Source organism: Pleurodeles waltl, chromosome 3_1, assembly GCF_031143425.1.
Source record: "Pleurodeles waltl isolate 20211129_DDA chromosome 3_1, aPleWal1.hap1.20221129, whole genome shotgun sequence".
NCBI lineage: Eukaryota > Metazoa > Chordata > Amphibia > Caudata > Salamandridae > Pleurodeles > Pleurodeles waltl.
In genome coordinates this window covers 167,107,593-167,132,278 of record NC_090440.1, presented here as the reverse complement: position 1 = coordinate 167,132,278, position 24,686 = coordinate 167,107,593, and the positions used below count along the sequence as shown (strand labels likewise).

At 46.8% G+C, this 24,686-nt stretch overlaps 1 protein-coding gene across 2 annotated transcripts in view; it reads left to right on the top strand.

Moving 5' to 3' along the window:
• RNF111 (ring finger protein 111) overlaps nt 1-24,686 on the top strand; it is a 306,333-nt gene that overhangs the window by 268,730 nt on the left and 12,917 nt on the right. The window contains exon 13 of one of the 2 annotated variants that reach the window (XM_069222081.1): nt 24,506-24,618. In XM_069222081.1, the coding sequence (XP_069078182.1) occupies nt 24,506-24,618 (113 nt within the window). Of the gene's footprint in view, nt 1-24,481; nt 24,619-24,686 lie in introns of both variants that reach the window. The other variant, XM_069222080.1, reaches the window with a different exon arrangement.

Genomic DNA, 24,686 nt, shown 5'->3' with positions numbered 1-24,686 from the left:
GAAAAAGTTGGGGATGCTACAATCACTCATCTTCCCATCTATCAGGAACAGGAAGACTTGATTCAGAAAAACATAATTTCTACCACAGTTTCAGCATTTTACTGGGAGATAGCCCATTTTTCCTGTTTTCTTGTGCTTTCATCCTTCTTCCAGTTTGTGTTGGAAATGGGTGTGAAACCCATGGTGGAACCTGGAAAGCTATACATTTCTGAAAACTAGACAAAATTCTGAATTCAGCTAAGGGCCATTTGTGTAGATCCTACAAGGTTTTCCCAAAGAAACTAAGTGCTAAGTAAATATTGAAAATTAGCAGGAAAATACAGGCATTTGTGAGAGCGTTTTCATGTGTAACTTCTCATCACGATGGACGACTTACAATAGCAATATACCATTGCTTCCACTAAACCCTTTTGCTTGCAGGTATATATATAGAACTCGAGGAACCCAAAGCTAATAACTGAGCTGCACCTTGCAGTGGTTTTTCATTGTGTACTGAGTATACAACAGTTGATATGGTAAAATATAAAGAGTGAAAAATAGCTATCAAGGAAACATATGTATTTCCGCAATGGGCACAAAATATGGAGTTTGGAAACAGTGTTTTTTTGCTCATCCCTGAATTTGTGGGCACCTGTACTAGCATGTGAATTTGAGAGCATTTCTCAAACTGAATTCTTTCTTACACACTCTGTCTTACATTTGAAAGATGCAAATGCAGAGTTATGCAGTTGGTAATAAAACATGTTCTACTATTCTGTGCTCCCCTAAGTCTCAAGTCTCTTGATAAGTCGTACCTCACTTGTGTAGGTGAGCCTAGTGCCCACGACAGGAAACAGCCCAAAACACAGAATGGACACATCACATTTATCCACTGAAAACTGACCCTTTTCTTGCAGTGTACCTAGCTGTAGATTTTAGGCCCTAACTCAGGCAGCACCTATGGAAACCTAGCACACCTGTACATTTTTTAAAACTAGACACCTAGGGAAATCCAGGATGGCATGACTTGCATGGCTCTCTTTAGGTTGTGTTACCCAGAATCCATTGCAAACTTTACACTTTAACTTTTTTTTTTTAAAACACATTTTCCTCACATTTCTTTGATGGAAAGTTCTGGAATCTGAGGGGAGCCACAAACTTACTTCCACCCAGCATTCCCTCAAGTCTTCTGATGGAAATGGTACTTCACTTGTGTGGCTGGGCCTATTGCCTGCGCAAAACAAATCAAACCAAGGTCCCTCTGCAAGGACTCCCAATAATGTTAGTTTGATCCGTTCCTGTCGCAGGCACTAGGCCCAGCCACACAAGTGGGGCAGCATTTTTACTGGGACAAGTGGGGGAAACTCTGGGTGGTAGGCATTTTGTGAAATCCTTCTGATTCTAAAAGAATATGGCAGAGAAATGCAAGGAAATGTGTTTTTAGTCAAGTTTTGAGGTTTTCAAGGCATTCTGGGTAAGAAAAACTTCATGGGATCCATGAGAGGCACACCACCCTGTACTCTCCTAGGTGTCTAGTTTTCAGAAATGCCTTGGTTTATTAGGTTTTCTGGGTGGTTGGTAAACCGTGGCCCAAAAACTGCAGCTACTCCTTATGTTAATGTTATCACATTGCGTCTTGGACCCTACACTTTTGCTGGCAATAGGCCCACCAACACAGGTGAGGTACAGTTTTTATCAGGTGATGTGAGATCTCTGGGTTACAGGACGATTGAGGCTCCCAGCGTATTCCAGTAAATTGAGGAATCCACGTGAGCCACCCTGGAGTCACACTGGGTTCTAGTTTACGAAAATATCTACAGTTGGTAGATTTTGCCTAGAAACAATGTACACCCTGGTACAGAAAGACAGAAAAGGCAGCTATCACTGCAGAACCATCTATTTCTTAAGTACACACCCATACTGGTTGGACTTAGCACGAGGATGTGTGAAAGGTTTCAAATGTAATTTTTATTAACAAGACATTTCACAAAAATGAATTACACTGTAAAGAATTGAAAGTTCAAAAAAATGGAACCAATGACTCAGCTTCTGAGCTGTAAAGCTACAACAAGGAACCAACGGCTTTACAGGCCAGTCACACACCTTCATGCGTAACACAAAATCATTCACACTGTCATCGGCACCAGCATATTACAACACTCACATTAACAGACAGTACCATTCAATGGCCCATCACTTTCATACACCCACAGGACTAACACATCAATCACACTGGCTGGAAGCTGACGGAATGTATTAGCTGCCATTTGGCTGGCAGTGTGTGCGTAGTGACTAACAGCGAGTCAGTACCCACACCCTACTGGCCAAATGCCAGCTCTCATACACTGCCAGCCAAGCGCCAGTCCACGCACACTGCCAGCCAAGCGCCAGTCTACACACACTGCCAGCCAAGCCCCAGTCTTCCCACACAGCCGGCCAAACACCAGTCCACACAGCGTTAGTCAAGTGGCAGTCCATTTACACCGCCAGCCAAGCGTGAACCAGGCATACCGCCAACCTAGTACTACTCCACGCACGCCGCCAGCCAGGCGCGAGTCTACACACATCTCCAGCCAGGCACTAGTTCGCACACACCGCTGTCACATTGTTTTTTTTCAACAATAAAAATAACACAAACCAATCAAGTTGAAGGGGTGAAAAAACAACTATGACTGCAAATACAAAGGCCTAACTAAATACATCAAACTACTACCAATCATGAAACTGAACAAAAAATATAAAACAATGCAGATCAGTCAGTTCACTTGTACGCTCACAGTTGCTCCCAATACTTCAATTGTGTGTGGTATAATTTAAAACATGTGGGCACATAACCCAGTACTAGGACTCTCGGGTGGTACATACGACTCCCCTTCCACGTGACATTTTGGACAGAGACTGTACAACTCCTACAGGGAAAGGTTTTTTTTAGTTGTTTTTTTTCGTATCGGAAGAATGTCATCAAGAAAGTGGTGATCTTTCAATTGGGCCATATCCTCCACCACTCCAACTCTCAGAAGACTTGCCTGCTCCACTACAACAAGGCTGCCTATCACAGGCTGCTGAAACTGAGCAAAAGTTATCTTTGAATCTTGAGAACAATCCTTGAATACTATAAAAGGATTGAAGGTTGTTAAATGTAACAAATGGACAGCCAACTTCTTATACCATATGTTTGACTTACGGACAGCAGTATAATACTCCATCCTCTGATCTGCTCTATCTACACCAGCCATGTGCTTATTGCAGTCTAAAATGCACAAAGGTTTGCACACCTGACCGCAAACTGTCACAGGTGAAGTACTTTCATCATGAATGGTTATCAGCTTATGGACATGTCTGAAAATGTCCCCGCTAGAAGTATATCACTACGCAAGGCACTGCACTGTCCTCTCTGAAGTTTTTTACATGCAAGCTCTTTAGTTGAACCTTTATGGTTAGAGTGAATTGTGCCACATGCAACAGTGTCCACTTTGAACAATTCCTTTAACAATTGCACACAAGTGTAGAAGTTATCAATGTATAAAATATGACCTTTGCTAAAAAGTCATCTACCAATATCCCACACAATTTTCTCACTGACTCCAAAAGTGGACGGACAACCAGGGGTAGGTGAATAGAAGAATCCCTACCAGTGTACACTCTGAAATTATAGACATATCCATTACTACGCTCAGACAGCATATACATCTTAATTTCATAACATGCTCTCTTGCTAGGAATGTACTGCCTAAAAAACAAACATACCTTGAACAGGTATTTCCTTCCCTGGAACATAGATCTATGAAAAGCAGTCTAAAAGATGATTAAGAGCAGGCCGAATCTTGAGGAGACAATCACAGTCGGGGTGATCCTGTGGCAATGCTGAAGAACTATGAACAAAATGCAACATTCAAAGCAGAAGCAAATACTGATCACAACTCATGGTTGCCCGAAATATAGCAGTTGTTATCAAGTAACTAGTAGACTAACATGAAGACAGCAACAGCTTGCCTAATATCAAACTTTAGAGAGATCTTTTCCTTTAACCCAAAAGAAGGTGACATAAGCTATGGGAAGCCAAGAATTCAAACCCCCACAGGAATTTGGACTTGTCTTTTATTTGTTCCCATACTATGCGCTAATTTATTGGGATATTAATGCATTTAACTAACCCTGGAGTTACCGCATACAGGTTGTTATGTGATATGTTCACCTGGACAACTCTACCAAACATTTTGAATATATTTTCATTTAAACGTTTGATGTGATAAACGTCAGTTGTGAATGCCTTAACCATTCTGGTTTTTGTGATTTTGTTTTCATCTGTGTGCATATTGATTTAACTTTGAGGTTTCTTTTGTGTACAGTTGGAAGACAAAGTAAAAGAAATTGATGAGATGAAAAACTAGTAAAATTACACACAGGATTGACCGGCTGTTTTGTGTAGCGATAAGTTAAATAATAGCTGACGAGGGGGCAGGAGGGGGACTTTGTCCTTTATGGTTTATTCTGATCCCCCTTAGGCTTTATTAGTTCAAACCCCTATTCCCTACCCAATAAAAATAGAATGAGGCAAGGTACAGGCCTTCATAATCCAGCATTTTATAAAAGGCAAATGTCAGATCTGCACCAATAAATGCTATGCTACCAAGCATGTGAACCTGTATAGGTGTGGTGGTAATTGAAAGAGCACTGAATTGAAGAGAACGGCCTTTTAAAAGAAACCGTTTCATCAGGGGTTTCTACTTTGGTAAAGGACTGAATGTGTGTCTTATTGAGAACTAAACCTAATCAGCTAGCAGCTTTAACTGTTCTTTCTATCATGAGTTCTATCTCCTGTTCTCTGTCTATGCTAGCATCATTTGCCATTCCCAGCAGCCTTCTACTGAATGCATTTTCATTGCCAGCAACCCAACATCAAAACCCTGGTTGTTTTCATGATCTGGAATCTCCTTTTGTAGTAACACAGGTTTTCCCTAACCTGTTGCAACATGCCACTGCCAAATGCCCAGAGACTGTTCTTTGCTATGACATAATACATAAATGAAACGGTCTACAAAGTTGTTACCCCAGACACAGTGGTGTGCCTCATCAGTGATACTGAACAAAGAATAAAAAGGAGTGAGTTAAACAAAGATTTTCTCAATATTTCTAGAACCTGAGTAATTCATGTTTTGCCTGGCTTTCACATACAATCTGCTATACATGTTGGCCCTTTTATTTAACTTTTCTTACCACAAGTTCATTCAATTATGCCAGCACGATTACTAAATCTTTCCAAACTGTATAATATTACAGTAATAGTTTACCTTCCCTCCCCCCACACACTCCCTCGATTGGTTAAGCCAGTTGGAATTGCCATCAGATGTTTAAAACTCTCTAGGTGAGGCAGGACACGCTCAGAAGCCCATGAACATTATTCCTTTAACAAGAAACAGCAAAAATGACAAATACCCAAGCTACAAGGCTGTAAACAGACATTTCATTTCTTTAATCTTTCTGTGTTTCCTTGACAATAATTTTTGCCTCTATTTTTATGTAAATGTTGCCTTTTTTTCAGGAGAGTCGACATAAAAATAGAATATTCACTAGAAATGTGTTACCACATTTTGCATATGTGCTGACAGTTTTAGTGTCTCTTTAAATCATCCACAGATCAGTACCACACCACTGTCGATCTTGATTGCCACTAAAACCAAACAGAAGCTTGAAATCCTGCTCAGACTTAGGCATGAGGACCTCTTTTATATTCCCCATGTTCCTCACAAAATAGATGTGCTCACTGGTATGTTGTAATAGTACCACACACCCATAAACGTGCTTAATACCCTACTACTGCATGCACTAGTTAATTTACAATTGAATTTATCTGCTAATGCAAATATATTTTTTCGAAGATTGAGTTGACGAAAATCATCATGAAGTTAGGAAACAGCACTCCATAACTTAAGAGCAAATGATGGAGGAGTTGCACATAGAGTTTAAGCAGTGCATGTAAAAATAATGGATCTTTGTCAGACCCACCACCTGACTAAGGATGGATAGGAAGACTAATCCTACACTGTGAACCCCAACTGCCTGTCAGTGAGAAAGAAGCTAAACCAGTCAGCTATCATGTCCTTCTCTAAACCTCCCCAATCCTTGTTAGAAATAAGTAGTAGTCCAGCCATATCAAAGAACAAATCACAACAGTGTCAGCAGAGCAGCCTCCTCATTGTCTGGGTTGGGTGTTTTTTATTGAATGCCTGGAAGTGGCTGTTTCCAATCTCAGTTTCAATGGAAACGCAAAAATACAGTAATTTGGAATGTTTTAGTGCTCCATATACTTGGGTAAGAGTACCTTAGCCATCTGTTCCAAGGTCTTCAATAATGTGGGAGAATTGAAAATAGCCAAAAGGTCTTCAGCTCACTTGGGCATAAAGACATTTTTGTTTCATAACGGAGTAATGCAGGCATCATTAAGTGGTTTGGGGATATGACCCCCTGTAGAACGGGCTATTGATAATTAGGGTTTATCCAAGCCCACCCTAACCATATTGAAAGAGCAGTGACCTATTTCAACCCAAATTCCACAATGCCTCATATCCCCAATATTCTTTTTGTTTGCCATCTGTTCTGAAAGAGTAAATTGCATTAGAACGAGCATTGGCTATTGTAAAATTGCAATTTGAGTTTGCCTCACATTATCATCAGATATTTCTTAAAGTGACTGTTGGTGTCCTGCTTTTGTGGATTTTATACTGAATAACTGTAAACCTACATGGGAGATGGTATAACACGCTGCGTCATTAGACGAGTTATTAAGGGTTTGGTGTCAAAGCGTTTTTTTTAGCAAACAATTCACCAAAAAAGGGTGTAATGATCATTCAAGTAGGACTTGTCTCCACATTTGACATACCATTGCTACCTAACGAGGTTGTTGATATTCAGTGGGAGTGACATTTCTAATACACCATTGTAGGAAGTTGGCTCTGTATGTGCTATTTCAAAGTAAGGAATAGCATGCACAGAGTCCAAGGGTTCCCCTTAGAGGTAAAATAGTGGTAAAAATAGATAATACTAATGCTCTATTTTGTGGTAGTGTGGTCGAGCAGTAGGCTTATCCAAGGAGTAGTGTTAAGCATTTGTTGTACATACACATAGACAATAAATGAGGTACACACACTCAGAGACAAATCCAGCCAATAGGTTTTTGTACAGAAAAATATCTTTTCTTAGTTTATTTTAAGAACCACAGGTTCAAATTTAACATGTAATATCTTGTTTGAAAGGTATTGCAGGTAAGTACATTAGGAACTTTGAATCATTTCAATTGCATGTATACTTTTCAAGTTATTGACAAATAGCTACTTTAAAAGTGGACACTTAGTGCAATTTTCACAGTTCCTGGGGGAGGTAAGTTTTTGTTAGTTTTACCAGGTAAGTACGACACTTACAGGGTTCAGTTCTTGGTCCAAGGTAGCCCACCGTTGGGGGTTCAGAGCAACCCCAAAGTCACCACACCAGCAGCTCAGGGCCGGTCAGGTGCAGAGTTCAAAGTGGTGCCCAAAACACATAGGCTAGAATGGAGAGAAGGGGGTGCCCCGGTTCCGGTCTGCTTGCAGGTAAGTACCCGCGTCTTCGGAGGGCAGACCAGGGGGGTTTTGTAGGGCACCGGGGGGGACACAAGCCCACACAGAAATTTCACCCTCAGCAGCGCGGGGGCGGCCGGGTGCAGTGTAGAAACAAGCGTCGGGTTCGCAATGTTAGTCTATGAGAGATCTCGGGATCTCTTCAGCGCTGCAGGCAGGCAAGGGGGGGATTCCTCGGGGAAACCTCCACTTGGGCAAGGGAGAGGGACTCCTGGGGGTCACTTCTCCAGTGAAAGTCCGGTCCTTCCGGTCCTGGGGGCTGCGGGTGCAGGGTCTCTCCCAGGCGTCGGGACTTAGGATTCAAAGAGTCGCGGTCAGGGGAAGCCTCGGGATTCCCTCTGCAGGCGGCGCTGTGGGGGCTCAGGGGGGACAGGTTTTGGTACTCACAGTATCAGAGTAGTCCTGGGGTCCCTCCTGAGGTGTTGGATCTCCACCAGCCGAGTCGGGGTCGCCGGGTGCAGTGTTGCAAGTCTCACGCTTCTTGCGGGGAGCTTGCAGGGTTCTTTCAAGGCTGCTGGAAACAAAGTTGCAGCCTTTCTTGGAGCAGGTCCGCTGTCCTCGGGAGTTTCTTGTCTTTTCGAAGCAGGGGCAGTCCTCAGAGGATGTCGAGGTCGCTGGTCCCTTTGGAAGGCGTCGCTGGAGCAGGATCTTTGGAAGGCAGGAGACAGGCCGGTGAGTTTCTGGAGCCAAGGCAGTTGTCGTCTTCTGGTCTTCCTCTGCAGGGGTTTTCAGCTAGGCAGTCCTTCTTCTTGTAGTTGCAGGAATCTAATTTTCTAGGGTTCAGGGTAGCCCTTAAATACTAAATTTAAGGGCGTGTTTAGGTCTGGGGGGTTAGTAGCCAATGGCTACTAGCCCTGAGGGTGGGTACACCCTCTTTGTGCCTCCTCCCAAGGGGAGGGGGTCACAATCCTAACCCTATTGGGGGAATCCTCCATCTGCAAGATGGAGGATTTCTAAAAGTCAGAGTCACCTCAGCTCAGGACACCTTAGGGGCTGTCCTGACTGGCCAGTGACTCCTCCTTGTTGCTTTCTTTGTTCCCTCCAGCCTTGCCGCCAAAAGTGGGGGCCGTGGCCGGAGGGGGCGGGCAGCTCCACTAAGCTGGAGTGCCCTGCTGGGCTGTGACAAAGGGGTGAGCCTTTGAGGCTCACCGCCAGGTGTCACAGCTCCTGCCTGGGGGAGGTGTTAGCATCTCCACCCAGTGCAGGCTTTGTTACTGGCCTCAGAGTGACAAAGGCACTCTCCCCATGGGGCCAGCAACATGTCTCTGGTGTGGCAGGCTGCTGGAACTAGTCAGCCTACACAGACAGTCGGTTAAGTTTCAGGGGGCACCTCTAAGGTGCCCTCTGGGGTGTATTTTGCAATAAAATGTACACTGGCATCAGTGTGCATTTATTGTGCTGAGAAGTTTGATACCAAACTTCCCAGTTTTCAGTGTAGCCATTATGGTGCTGTGGAGTTCGTGTTTGACAGACTCCCAGACCATATACTCTTATGGCTACCCTGCACTTACAATGTCTAAGGTTTTGTTTAGACACTGTAGGGGTACCATGCTCATGCACTGGTACCCTCACCTATGGTATAGTGCACCCTGCATAGGCAGTGAGAGGCTGGCATGGCACCCTGAGGGGAGTGCCATGTCGACTTACTCGTTTTGTCCTCACTAGCACACACAAGCTGGCAAGCAGTGTGTCTGTGCTGAGTGAGAGGTCTCCAGGGTGGCATAAGACATGCTGCAGCCCTTAGAGACCTTCCTTGGCATCAGGGCCCTTGGTACTAGAAGTACCAGTTACAAGGGACTTATCTGGATGCCAGGGTCTGCCAATTGTGGATACAAAAGTACAGGTTAGGGAAAGAACACTGGTGCTGGGGCCTGGTTAGCAGGCCTCAGCACACTTTCAATTGTAAACATAGCATCAGCAAAGGCAAAAAGTCAGGGGGCAACCATGCCAAGGAGGCATTTCCTTACACAACCCCCCCCCCAAACGAAAGAGGATGAGACTAACCTTTCCCAAGAAAGTCTTCATTTTCTAAGTGGAAGAACCTGGAAAGGCCATCTGCATTGGCATGGGCAGTCCCAGGTCTGTGTTCCACTATAAAGTCCATTCCCTGTAGGGAGATGGACCACCTCAACAGTTTAGGATTTTCACCTTTCATTTGCATCAGCCATTTGAGAGGTCTGTGGTCAGTTTGAACCAGGAAGTGAGTCCCAAAGAGGTATGGTCTCAGCTTCTTCAGGGACCAAACCACAGCAAAGGCCTCCCTCTCAATGGCACTCCAACGCTGCTCCCTGGGGAGTAACCTCCTGCTAATGAAAGCAACAGGCTGGTCAAGGCCATCATCATTTGTTTGGGACAAAACTGCCCCTATCCCATGTTCAGAGGCATCAGTCTGCACAATGAACTGCTTAGAATAATCTGGAGCTTTTAGAACTGGTGCTGAGCACATTGCTTGTTTCAGGGTGTCAAAGGCCTGTTGGCATTCCACAGTCCAGTTCACTTTCTTGGGCATTTTCTTGGAGGTGAGTTCAGTGAGGGCTGTCACAATGGATCCATATCCCTTCACAAACCTCCTGTAATACCCAGTCAAGCCAAGGAATGCCCTGACTTGAGTCTGGGTTTTTGGAGCTACCCAGTCCAGAATAGTCTGGATCTTGGGTTGGAGTGGCTGAACTTGGCCTCCACCTACAAGGTGGCCCAAGTAAACCACAGTTCCCTGCCCTATCTGGCATTTGGATGCCTTGATAGAGAGGCCTGCAGATTGCAGGGCCTTCAAAACCCTCTTCAGGTGGACCAGGTGATCCTGCCAGGTGGAGCTAAAGACAGCAATATCATCAAGATAAGCTGTGCTAAAGGACTCCAAGCCAGCAAGGACTTGATTCACCAACCTTTGGAAGGTGGCAGGGGCATTCTTTAAACCAAAGGGCATAACAGTAAACTGATAATGCCCATCAGGTGTGGAGAATGCTGTTTTCTCTTTTGCTCCAGGTGCCATTTTTATTTGCCAGTACCCTGCTGTCAAGTCAAAGGTACTTAAGAATTTGGCAGCACCTAATTTATCTATGAGCTCATCAGCTCTTGGAATTGGATGAGCATCTGTCTTGGTGACAGAATTGAGCCCTCTGTAGTCCACACAAAACCTCATCTCTTTCTTTCCATCTTTGGTGTGAGGTTTGGGGACTAAGACCACTGGGCTAGCCCAGGGGCTGTCAGAGCGCTCAATTACTCCCAATTCTAGCATCTTGTGGACTTCCACCTTGATGCTTTCCTTAACATGGTCAGACTGTCTAAAGATTTTGTTTTTGACAGGCATGCTGTCTCCTGTGTCCACATCATGGGTACACAGGTGTGTCTGACCAGGGGTTAAGGAGAAGAGTTCAGGAAACTGTTGTAGGACTCTCCTACAATCAGCTTGCTGTTGGCCAGAGAGGGTGTCTGAGTAGATCACTCCATCTACTGTGCCATCTTTTGGGTCTGATGACAGAAGATCAGGGAGAGGTTCACTCTCTGCCTCCTGATCCTCATCTGTTACCATTAACAGATTTACATCAGCCCTGTCATGGAAGAGCTTAAGGCGGTTCACATGGATCACCCTCTTGGGGCTCCTGCTTGTGCCCAGGTCCACCAGGTAGGTGACCTGACTCTTCCTTTCTAGCACTGGGTAAGGGCCACTCCATTTGTCCTGGAGTGCCCTGGGAGCCACAGGCTCCAGAACCCAGACTTTCTGCCCTGGTTGGAACTCAACCAGTGCAGCCTTTTGGTCATACCAAAACTTCTGGAGCTGTTGGCTGGCCTCAAGGTTTTTGGTTGCCTTTTCCATGTACTCTGCCATTCTAGAGCGAAGGCCAAGTACATAGTCCACTATGTCTTGTTTAGGCTCATGAAGAGGTCTCTCCCAGCCTTCTTTAACAAGAGCAAGTGGTCCCCTTACAGGATGACCAAACAGAAGTTCAAAGGGTGAGAATCCTACTCCCTTCTGTGGCACCTCTCTGTAAGCGAAAAGCAGACATGGCAAGAGGACATCCCATCTCCTTTTGAGTTTTTCTGGGAGCCCCATGATCATGCCTTTTAATGTCTTGTTGAATCTCTCAACTAAGCCATTAGTTTGTGGATGGTATGGTGTAGTGAATTTGTAAGTCACTCCACACTCATTCCACATGTGTTTTAGGTATGCTGACATGAAGTTGGTACCTCTGTCAGACACCACCTCCTTAGGGAAACCCACTCTGGTAAAGATACCAATGAGGGCCTTGGCTACTGCAGGGGCAGTAGTCGACCTAAGGGGAATAGCTTCAGGATACCTAGTAGCATGATCCACTACTACTAGGATGTACATATTTCCTGAGGCTGTGGGGGGTTCCAGTGGACCAACTATGTCCACACCCACTCTTTCAAAGGGGACCCCCACCACTGGAAGTGGAATGAGGGGGGCCTTTGGGTGCCCACCTGTCTTACCACTGGCTTGACAGGTGGGGCAGGAGAGGCAAAACTCCTTAACCATGTTGGACATATTGGGCCAGTAGAAGTGGTTGACTAGCCTCTCCCACGTCTTGGTTTGTCCCAAATGTCCAGCAAGGGGAATGTCATGGGCCAATGTTAGGATGAACTCTCTGAACAGCTGAGGCACTACCACTCTCCTAGTGGCACCAGGTTTGGGGTCTCTGGCCTCAGTGTACAGGAGTCCATCTTCCCAATAGACCCTATGTGTTCCAATTTTCTTGCCCTTGGACTCTTCAGCAGCTTGCTGCCTAAGGCCTTCAAGAGAGGGACAGGTTTCTTGTCCCTTACACAGCTCCTCCCTTGAGGGTCCCCCTGGGCCTAAGAGCTCAACCTGATAAGGTTCAAGCTCCAAAGGCTCAGTTCCCTCAGAGGGCAGAACTTCTTCCTGAGAAGAGAGGTTCCCTTTCTTTTGCTGTGTTGCAGTTGGTTTCCCAACTGACTTTCCTTTCCTCTTGGTAGGCTGGGCCATTCTTCCAGACTCCAGCTCTACTTGTTCACCCTGTGCCTTGCACTGTGCTCTTGTTTTCACACACACCAGTTCAGGGATACCCAGCATTGCTGCATGGGTTTTTAGTTCTACCTCAGCCCATGCTGAGGACTCCAGGTCATTTCCAAGCAGACAGTCCACTGGGATATTTGAGGAGACCACCACCTGTTTCAGGCCATTGACCCCTCCCCATTCTAAAGTAACCATTGCCATGGGATGTACTTTTCTCTGATTGTCAGCGTTGGTGACTGTAAGGAAATGCCTCCTTGGCATGGTTGCCCCCTGACTTTTTGCCTTTGCTGATGCTATGTTTACAATTGAAAGTGTGCTGAGGCCTGCTAACCAGGCCCCAGCACCAGTGTTCTTTCCCTAACCTGTACTTTTGTATCCACAATTGGCAGACCCTGGCATCCAGATAAGTCCCTTGTAACTGGTACTTCTAGTACCAAGGGCCCTGATGCCAAGGAAGGTCTCTAAGGGCTGCAGCATGTCTTATGCCACCCTGGAGACCTCTCACTCAGCACAGATACACTGCTTGCCAGCTTGTGTGTGCTAGTGAGGACAAAACGAGTAAGTCGACATGGCACTCCCCTCAGGGTGCCATGCCAGCCTCTCACTGCCTATGCAGTATAGGTAAGACACCCCTCTAGCAGGCCTTACAGCCCTAAGGCAGGGTGCACTATACCATAGGTGAGGGTACCAGTGCATGAGCATGGTACCCCTACAGTGTCTAAACAAAAACCTTAGACATTGTAAGTGCAGGGTAGCCATAAGAGTATATGGTCTGGGAGTTTGTCAAACACGAACTCCACAGCACCATAATGGCTACACTGAAAACTGGGAAGTTTGGTATCAAACTTCTCAGCACAATAAATGCACACTGATACCAGTGTACATTTTATTGTAAAATACACCCCAGAGGGCACCTTAGAGGTGCCCCCTGAAACTTAACCGACTATCTGTGTAGGCTGACTAGTTTTAGCAGCCTGCCACAAACCGAGACATGTTGCTGGCCCCATGAGGAGAGTGCCTTTGTCACTCTGAGGCCAGTAACAAAGCCTGCACTGGGTGGAGATGCTAACACCTCCCCCAGGCAGGAATTGTCACACCTGGCGGTGAGCCTCAAAGGCTCACCTCCTTTGTGCCAACCCAGCAGGACACTCCAGCTAGTGGAGTTGCCCGCCCCCTCCGGCCAGGCCCCACTTTTGGCGGCAAGGCCGGAGAAAATAATGAGAAAAACAAGGAGGAGTCACTGGCCAGTCAGGACAGCCCCTAAGGTGTCCTGAGCTGAGGTGACTCTAACTTTTAGAAATCCTCCATCTTGCAGATGGAGGATTCCCCCAATAGGGTTAGGATTGTGACCCCCTCCCCTTGGGAGGAGGCACAAAGAGGGTGTACCCACCCTCAGGGCTAGTAGCCATTGGCTACTAACCCCCCAGACCTAAACACGCCCTTAAAATTAGTATTTAAGGGCTACCCTGAACCCTAGAAAATTAGATTCCTGCAACTACAAGAAGAAGGACTGCCTAGCTGAAAACCCCTGCAGAGGAAGACCAGAAGACGACAACTGCCTTGGCTCCAGAAACTCACCGGCCTGTCTCCTGCCTTCCAAAGATCCTGCTCCAGCGACGCCTTCCAAAGGGACCAGCGACCTCGACATCCTCTGAGGACTGCCCCTGCTTCGAAAAGACAAGAAACTCCCGAGGACAGCGGACCTGCTCCAAGAAAAGCTGCAACTTTGTTTCCAGCAGCTTTAAAAAACCCTGCAAGCTCCCCGCAAGAAGCGTGAGACTTGCAACACTGCACCCGGCGACCCCGACTCGGCTGGTGGCGATCCAACACCTCAGGAGGGACCCCAGGACTACTCTAAGACTGTGAGTACAAAACCCTGTCCCCCCTGAGCCCCCACAGCGCCGCCTGCAGAGGGAATCCCGAGGCTTCCCCTGACCGCGACTCTTTGAATCCTAAGTCCCGACACCTGGGAGAGACCCTGCACCCGCAGCCCCCAGGACCTGAAGGACCGGACTTTCACTGGAGGAGTGACCCCCAGGAGTCCCTCTCCCTTGACCAAGTGGAGGTTTCCCCGAGGAACCCCCCCCTTGCCTGCCTGCAGCGCTGAAGAGATCCCTAGATCTCCCATTGACTTCCATTGCGAACCCGACGCTTGTTTCTACACTGCACCCGGCCGCCCCCGCGCCGCTGAGGGTGAAATCTCTGTGTGGACTTGTGTCCCCCCCCCGGTGCCCTACAAAACCCCCCTGGTCTGCCCTCCGAAGACGCGGGTACTTACCTGCAAGCAGACCGGAACCGGGGCACCCCCTTCTCTCCATTCTAGCCTATGCGTTTTGGGCACCACTTTGAACTCTGCACCTGACCGGCCCTGAACTGCTGGTGTGGTGACTTTGGGGTTGCTCTGAACCCCCAACGGTGGGCTACCTTGGACCAAGAACTGAACCCTGTAAGTGTCGTACTTACCTGGTAAAACTAACAAAAACTTACCTCCCCCAGGAACTGTGAAAATTGCACTAAGTGTCCACTTTTAAAACAGCTATTTGTGAATAACTTGAAAAGTATACATGCAATTTTGATGATTTGAAGTTCCTAAAGTACTTACCTGCAATACCTTTCGAATGAGATATTACATGTAGAATTTGAACCTGTGGTTCTTAAAATAAACTAAGAAAAGATATTTTTCTATACAAAAACCTATTGGCTGGATTTGTCTCTGAGTGTGTGTACCTCATTTATTGTCTATGTGTATGTACAACAAATGCTTAACACTACTCCTTGGATAAGCCTACTGCTCGACCACACTACCACAAAATAGAGCATTAGTATTATCTCTTTTTGCCACTATCTTACCTCTAAGGGGAACCCTTGGACTCTGTGCATGCTATTCCTTACTTTTAAATAGCACATACAGAGCCAACTTCCTACAGTGACTGTGTAAGTTTTTCCAGTCAGGTATTGGCCAGGGGAAACCAGTTTCTCCGTCACCATGGTGACACTGGCACCTGTATCCCTCAGGCCCTCTATTCTAGTCCCATTAATTAAGAGTTGCTGTCTGTATTTTTGCATGTTAGGCGGCCAGACAGCTAGTGTGGCTAAATCCACCCCACCCTCAGAAACTAGAGTAGCTTCAGTGTGGACCCTGATTTGCTCTGGGCACACTGTTGATCCCACTTGGAGACTAGCCATACCAGTGTTACCTGGATGGGAGTTTGGAGTGGAGCCTTTCTTGGGACAGGCCTTGTCTCCAGTTTGGTGTCCATGCTGTTTACAGCTATGACACCAGGCCTTTTTGGGATCAAAGTTTTTACCCTTGTACCCATTGTTTTGTGAAGAGGCTCTGGGCCCACCCTCCTGTGCAGGTTTTTGGGGGCCTGTAGAAGACTCTTTACTATTTTTAGTTTTGGTTGTCTCATCACCCTTCCCCTGGGGAGTCTTTGTGACCCCTTTCTTTTGGTCACCCCCTGTTGAAGTCTTGGACACCCTTGTCTTGACCCAATGGTCCACCTTCTTTCCCAATTCTTGGGGAGAAATTGGTCCTAGGTCTACCAGATGCTGATGCAGTTTATCATTGAAACAATTACTTAACAGGTGTTCTTTCACAAATAAATTGTACAGCCCATCATAATTACTTACACCACTGCCTTGAATCCAACCATCTAGTGTTTTCACTGAGTAGTCTACAAAGTCAACCCAGGTCTGGCTCGAGGATTTTTGAGCCCCCCTGAATCTAATCCTATACTCCTCAGTGGAGAATCCAAAGCCCTCAATCAGGGTACCCTTCATGAGGTCATAAGATTCTGCATCTTGTCCAGAGAGTGTGAGGAGTCTATCCCTACACTTTCCTGTGAACATTTCCCAAAGGAGAGCACCCCAGTGAGATCTGTTCACTTTTCTGGTTACACAAGCCCTCTCAAAAGCTGTGAACCATTTGGTGATGTCATCACCATCTTCATATTTAGTTACAATCCCTTTAGGGATTTTCAACATGTCAGGAGAATCTCTGACCCTATTTATGTTGCTGCCACCATTGATGGGTCCTAGGCCCATCTCTTGTCTTTCCCTCTCTATGGCTAGGATCTGTCTTTCCAAAGCCAATCTTTTGGCCATCCTGGCTAACTGGATGTCCTCTTCACTGGGGTTATCCTCAGTGATTTCAGAGGTGTTGGTCTCTCCTGTGAGGGAACCAGCATCTCTGACTATTATTTTTGGAGTCAGGGTTTGAGGGACCCTGTTCTCCCTAGATAGGACTGGTAGGGGGGAATTTTCCTCCAAGTCACTATCCTCTTCCTCTGAGTTGCCACCCTCAGAGGGGTTGGCCTTTTCAAACTCTGCCAAAAGCTCCTGGAGCTGTATTTTGGTAGGTTTGGGGCCCATTGTTATTTTCTTTATTTTACAGAGTGACCTTAGCTCCCTCATCTTAAGATGGAGGTAAGGTGTGGTGTCGAGTTCCACCACAGTCACATCTGTGCTAGACATTTTGCTTCTAAAAGTTGGAATACTTTTTAAGAATCTACAACTGGTTCTAGAATCTAATTTAAACTTTTACAAACTTTTAAACTCTAAAAGAAATGCTAAACAGGATCTAACACAAGGCCCTAGCAGGTCTTTTAAGAATTTAGAAAACTTTTCAAATTGCAAAAATCAATTTCTAATGACAATTTTGGAATTTGTTGTGTGATCAGGTATTGGCTGAGTAGTCCAGCAAATGCAAAGTCTTGTACCCCACCGCTGATCCACCAATGTAGGAAGTTGGCTCTGTATGTGCTATTTCAAAGTAAGGAATAGCATGCACAGAGTCCAAGGGTTCCCCTTAGAGGTAAAATAGTGGTAAAAATAGATAATACTAATGCTCTATTTTGTGGTAGTGTGGTCGAGCAGTAGGCTTATCCAAGGAGTAGTGTTAAGCATTTGTTGTACATACACATAGACAATAAATGAGGTACACACACTCAGAGACAAATCCAGCCAATAGGTTTTTGTACAGAAAAATATCTTTTCTTCGTTTATTTTAAGAACCACAGGTTCAAATTTAACATGTAATATCTTGTTTGAAAGGTATTGCAGGTAAGTACATTAGGAACTTTGAATCATTTCAATTGCATGTATACTTTTCAAGTTATTGACAAATAGCTACTTTAAAAGTGGACACTTAGTGCAATTTTCACAGTTCCTGGGGGAGGTAAGTTTTTGTTAGTTTTACCAGGTAAGTACGACACTTACAGGGTTCAGTTCTTGGTCCAAGGTAGCCCACCGTTGGGGGTTCAGAGCAACCCCAAAGTCACCACACCAGCAGCTCAGGGCCGGTCAGGTGCAGAGTTCAAAGTGGTGCCCAAAACACATAGGCTAGAATGGAGAGAAGGGGGTGCCCCGGTTCCGGTCTGCTTGCAGGTAAGTACCCGCGTCTTCGGAGGGCAGACCAGGGGGGTTTTGTAGGGCACCGGGGGGGACACAAGCCCACACAGAAATTTCACCCTCAGCAGCGCGGGGGCGGCCGGGTGCAGTGTAGAAACAAGCGTCGGGTTCGCAATGTTAGTCTATGAGAGATCTCGGGATCTCTTCAGCGCTGCAGGCAGGCAAGGGGGGGATTCCTCGGGGAAACCTCCACTTGGGCAAGGGAGAGGGACTCCTGGGGGTCACTTCTCCAGTGAAAGTCCGGTCCTTCCGGTCCTGGGGGCTGCGGGTGCAGGGTCTCTCCCAGGCGTCGGGACTTAGGATTCAAAGAGTCGCGGTCAGGGGAAGCCTCGGGATTCCCTCTGCAGGCGGCGCTGTGGGGGCTCAGGGGGGACAGGTTTTGGTACTCACAGTATCAGAGTAGTCCTGGGGTCCCTCCTGAGGTGTTGGATCTCCACCAGCCGAGTCGGGGTCGCCGGGTGCAGTGTTGCAAGTCTCACGCTTCTTGCGGGGAGCTTGCAGGGTTCTTTCAAGGCTGCTGGAAACAAAGTTGCAGCCTTTCTTGGAGCAGGTCTGCTGTCCTCGGGAGTTTCTTGTCTTTTCGAAGCAGGGGCAGTCCTCAGAGGATGTCGAGGTCGCTGGTCCCTTTGGAAGGCGTCGCTGGAGCAGGATCTTTGGAAGGCAGGAGACAGGCCGGTGAGTTTCTGGAGCCAAGGCAGTTGTCGTCTTCTGGTCTTCCTCTGCAGGGGTTTTCAGCTAGGCAGTCCTTCTTCTTGTAGTTGCAGGAATCTAATTTTCTAGGGTTCAGGGTAGCCCTTAAATACTAAATTTAAGGGCGTGTTTAGGTCTGGGGGGTTAGTAGCCAATGGCTACTAGCCCTGAGGGTGGGTACACCCTCTTTGTGCCTCCTCCCAAGGGGAGGGGGTCACAATCCTAACCCTATTGGGGGAATCCTCCATCTGCAAGATGGAGGATTTCTAAAAGTCAGAGTCACCTCAGCTCAGGACACCTTAGGGGCTGTCCTGACTGGCCAGTGACTCCTCCTTGTTGCTTTCTTTGTTCCCTCCAGCCTTGCCGCCAAAAGTGGGGGCCGTGGCCGGAGGGGGCGGGCAGCTCCACTAAGCTGGAGTGCCCTGCTGGGCTGTGACAAAGGGGTGAGCCTTTGAGGCTCACCGCCAGGTGTCACAGCTCCTGCCTGGGGGAGGTGTTAGCATCTCCACCCAGTGCAGGCTTTGTTACTGGCCTCAGAGTGACAAAGGCACTCTCCCCATGGGGCCAACAACATGTCTCTGGTGTGGCAGGCTGCTGGAACTAGTCAGCCTACACAGACAGTCGGTTAAGTTTCAGGGGGCACCTCTAAGGTGCCCTCTGGGGTGTATTTTGCAATAAAATGTACACTGGCATCAGTGTGCATTTATTGTGCTGAGAAGTTTGATACCAAACTTCCCAGTTTTCAGTGTAGCCATTATGGTGCTGTGGAGTTCGTGTTTGACAGACTCCCAGACCATATACTCTTATGGCTACCCTGCACTTACAATGTCTAAGGTTTTGTTTAGACACTGTAGGGGTACCATGCTCATGCACTGGTACCCTCACCTATGGTATAGTGCACCCTGCCTTAGGGCTGTAAGGCCTGCTAGAGGGGTGTCTTACCTATACTTCATAGGCAGTGAGAGGCTGGCATGGCACCCTGAGGGGAGTGCCATGTCGACTTACTCGTTTTGTCCTCACTAGCACACACAAGCTGGCAAGCAGTGTGTCTGTGCTGAGTGAGAGGTCTCCAGGGTGGCATAAGACATGCTGCAGCCCTTAGAGACCTTCCTTGGCATCAGGGCCCTTGGTACTAGAAGTACCAGTTACAAGGGACTTATCTGGATGCCAGGGTCTGCCAATTGTGGATACAAAAGTACAGGTTAGGGAAAGAACACTGGTGCTGGGGCCTGGTTAGCAGGCCTCAGCACACTTTCAATTGTAAACATAGCATCAGCAAAGGCAAAAAGTCAGGGGGCAACCATGCCAAGGAGGCATTTCCTTACAACCATCAAGAGAACAACATAAATATGCACAGCAAGATGTGCCGGATGCAGAGGAAGATTACAAACGGGTATGGAATTTTTATTACTTCCAATGGATATTAGCTCTGACAAATTGGAATATTCGGATATAAAAAAAAATGCTACCAATTTATATGTAAGATATCCAGCAAAAGTGGAAAAGGAGTCTTCCTTATTAGGCACTAATCCCTCTGCAGAGGAGAGGCCATTTCCTGCCAGTGTAGCTCAGTGTATTTAAAGTGTGTGTAAAAACTGCCACAGGTATACCAGTAACACCATGAATAAGACTTAAATGCAAACCTGCAGGCCTTGTTCCTCCTTAACCAGACTCTGTAATCATTAATACTGGGTAGGAAAAGTTGGCCAAACAAAGCATAACAACTGGACAATCATCATATAGTAAAAAGATGGAGTGGTAAATGACAGTGGAGCTTGGTGCAGCCACTGAGCTCTGCTTTGCAATCCACTGACTCATCTAGGTACATGTGGCACCAACAGTGGAAAGAGTCTTTACAGTAAATATTATATATGCAGATTCACAGAGTGTAATATGATGTTTATTAGTGTGTGGAGGGGCCATGTCTAACATGACGGGAAAGCCTTGAGAGGTGTAGGAAGTTGGCTCTGTTTGCGCTATTTCAAAGTAAGGAATAGCATGCACAGAGTCCAAGGGTTCCCCTTAGAGGTAAGATAGTGGCAAAAAGAGATAATACTAATGCTCTATTTTGTGGTAGTGTGGTCGAGCAGTAGGCTTATCAAAGGAGTAGTGTTAAGCATTTGTTGTACATACACACAGGCAATAATTGAGGAACACACACTCAGAGACAAATCCAGCCAATAGGTTTTGTTATAGAAAAATATCTTTTCTTAGTTTATTTTAAGAACCACAGGTTCAAATTCTACATGTAATATCTCATTTGAAAGGTATTGCAGGTACGTACTTTAGGAACTTTGAATCATTACATTAGCATGTATACTTTTTACATAAAACACAATAAGCTGTTTTAAAAGTGGACACTTAGTGCAATTTTCACAGTTCCTGGGGGAGGTAAAGTATTGTTAGGTTTCACAGGTAAGTAAGTCACTTACAGGTTTCAGTTCTTGGTCCAAGGTAGCCCACCATTGGGGGTTCTGAGCAACCCTAAAGTCACCACACCAGTAGCTCAGGGCCGGTCAGGTGCAGAGGTCAAAGAGGTGCCCAAAACACATAGGCTTCAATGGAGAGAAGGGGGTGCCCCGGTTCCAGTCTGCCAGCAGGTAAGTACCCGCGTCTTCGGAGGGCAAACCAGGGGGGTTTTGTAGGGCACCGGGGGGGGGGACAAGTCAGCACAAAAAGTACACCCTCAGCAGCGCGGGGGCGGCCGGGTGCAGTGTGCAAACACGTGTCGGGTTTTCAGTGGTTTCCTATGAGAGACCAAGGGGTCTCTTCAGCGATGCAGGCAGGCAAGGGGGGGGCTCCTCGGGGTAGCCACCACCTGGGCAAGGGAGAGGGCCTCCTGGGGGTCACTCCTGCACCGGAGTTCCGTTCCTTCAGGTGCTGGGGGCTGCGGGTGCAGGGTCTTTTCCAGCCGTCGGGAAATGGAGTTCAGGCAGTCTCGGTCAGGGGGAGCCTCGGGATTCCCTCTACAGGCGTCGCTGTGGGGGCTCAGGGGGGACAACTTTGGTTACTCACAGTCTCGGAGTCGCCGGAGGGTCCTCCCTGAGGTGTTGGTTCTCCACCAGTCGACTCGGGTCGCCGGGCGCAGTGTTGCAAGTATCACGCTTCTTGCGGGGAGTTGCAGGGGTCTTTAAATCTGCTCCTTGAACAAAGTTGCAGTTCTTTTGGAGCAGTGCCGCTGTCCTCAGGAGTTTCTTGTCTTTCTTGAAGCAGGGCAGTCCTCAGAGGATTCAGAGGTCGCTGGTCCCTTGGAAAGCGTCGCTGGAGCAGGTTTCTTTTGGAAGGCAGGAGACAGGCCGGTAAGTCTGGGGCCAAGGCAGTTGGTGTCTTCTGTTCTTCCTCTGCAGGGGTTTTTCAGCTCAGCAGTCCTCTTCTTCTTGTAGTTTCAGGAATCTAAATTCTTAGGTTCAGGGAAACCCTTAAATACTAAATTTAAGGGTGTGTTTAGGTCTGGGGGGGTTAGTAGCCAATGGCTACTAGCCCTGAGGGTGGGTACACCCTCTTTGTGCCTCCCCCCAAGGGGAGGGGGTCACATCCCTAATCCTATTGGGGAATCCTCCATCTGCAAGATGGAGGATTTCTAAAAGTTAGTCACTTCAGCTCAGGACACCTTAGGGGCTGTCCTGACTGGCCAGTGACTCCTCCTTGTTATTCTCATTATTTTCTCCGGCCTTGCCGCCAAAAGTGGGGGCCGTGGCCGGAGGGGGCGGGCAACTCCACTAGCTGGAGTGTCCTGCGGTGCTGGCACAAAGGGGTGAGCCTTTGAGGCTCACCGCCAGGTGTGACAGCTCCTGCCTGGGGGAGGTGTTAGCCTCTCCACCCAGTGCAGGCTTTGTTACTGGCCTCAGAGTGACAAAGGCACTCTCCCCATGGGGCCAGCAACATGTCTCGGTTGTGGCAGGCTGCTGGAACCAGTCAGCCTACACAGATAGTCGGTTAAGGTTTCAGGGGGCACCTCTAAGGTGCCCTCTGGGGTGTAGTTTACAATAAAATGTACACTGGCATCAGTGTGCATTTATTGTGCTGAGAAGTTTGATACCAAACTTCCCAGTTTTCAGTGTAGCCATTATGGTGCTGTGGAGTTCGTGTAAAACAGACTCCCAGACCATATACTCTTATGGCTACCCTGCACTTACAATGTCTAAGGTATTGCTTAGACACTGTAGGGGCACAGTGCTCATGCACTGGTGCCCTCACCTATGGTATAGTGCACCCTGTCTTAGGGCTGTAAGGCCTACTAGAGGGGTGACTTATCTATACCTGCATAGGCAGTGAGAGGCTGGCATGGCACCCTGAGGGGAGTGCCATGTCGACTTACTCGTTTTGTTCTCACCAGCACACACAAGCTGGCAAGCAGTGTGTCTGTGCTGAGTGAGGGGTCTCCAGGGTGGCATAAGATATGCTGCAGCCTTTAGAGACCTTCCTTGGCATCAGGGCCCTTGGTACCAGGGGTACCACTTACAAGGGACGTATCTGGATGCCAGGGTGTGCCAATTGTGGATACAAAAGTACAGGTTAGGGAAAGAACACTGGTGCTGGGGCCTGGTTAGCAGGCCTCAGCACACTTTCAATTCAAAACATAGCACCAGCAAAGGCAAAAAGTCAGGGGGTAACCATGCCAAGGAGGCATTTCCTTACAAGAGGGTTATACTGCCCCTCACAAAAAGTATTAGCAGGACAGTACAACAATTGTACCTGTTGGGCCTCACAATCAATATGTCATTGACTGAGGAGATCATTTTGGCTTTCCTGAAGAACATTACCCTTCACCAAACATCCCTGTCTGATAGCAGGAACAGTGGCAGAGCTGATGAGCATGACTGCAAGCTGTATTCACTCTGTGCCACTTGTGAAGTTAGAACTGGAACTTTAAAAAAAGAAAAAACGTATGTGTTAACATTCAAAGTACAGGGCTCTGAAAGGATCTAGTAGTAGCATAAAGAGTACACGATTGCCTAGAATAAAGCAGAAACAAACACCTGTGGGCCACCAGCCCATTCTCAGACCCAGTATAGTCTGTGTTGCACGGGGACATTTATTTGGCATACATCCTAGATGGTGCGTACCTACTTGAACTCGAGTGAAAGGCATAAATATTGCATCCATGCGCCCTGTTGTCTGTGTAGGTTATCACCAACCTCCCTCCCCAATTCTGTTACTTTTCCTCCCCTGGTTAGCTTCTTTGGTGGTTTTAACAAGTTAAAAAGCTGACTTTGGAGATTGTGAGTTGTAGGGGCTCAGCAGATCCCATCACAGTTTCATTGAGTCCTATACTTGGTAGTTTGATCAATTGGATAAGGATGGCTAGTAGGTTGTGTGGTGGGTGTCCTTCGTAAATATTACATTTCTGGAGTACATCATTACAGGTAAATGTTACTTTTTTCGACTACTTGATGTAAAGTTTACAAGAACACTAACATGTTATATTTGTTCAATGTTATCAATTGTTTGAGGAGAAGAGGTAAAAATAATTGAGGTTTCAAGAAGTAGAAATTCTGCGGAAGCAGTGACTATTTAAACATTGGCACCTTTGCTTTTAGTTAGTTCAGTGTGATGCCTTCTTCACAGGTCACAGTGGAGGCTTAGTGCAGACAGTGAAAGGGCAAAGTGTGTTAAGGGGTCTGGACAGAGGGGAAAGGGGCATAGTTGCTTTGGGGTGGAGGGTGGGAGATAGAAAGGGGGGAAGGGTGTGGTGTTCTTGCTTTTAAAATATAATAAAGAAATGTTATGTTTATTCTTTAGCATGAACCCACTTTTCACCAAGTTTGTCAATGTCATCTCTACTAATAAGGTATCAACTGATTGGTTCTCACAGAGGAAATTGCACTGCAAACAAGAGGAAGAGGAAGAGGAAGAACCAATAGAGGAAGACACTGAGGAAAAATGTACTATTTGCCTCTCTATATTAGAGGAAGGCGAAGATGTCAGGTAAATTTGATATAGAACATATGAGTTTGCAAATAAGAATTATGAATATTGCGTTTATAATGTATATA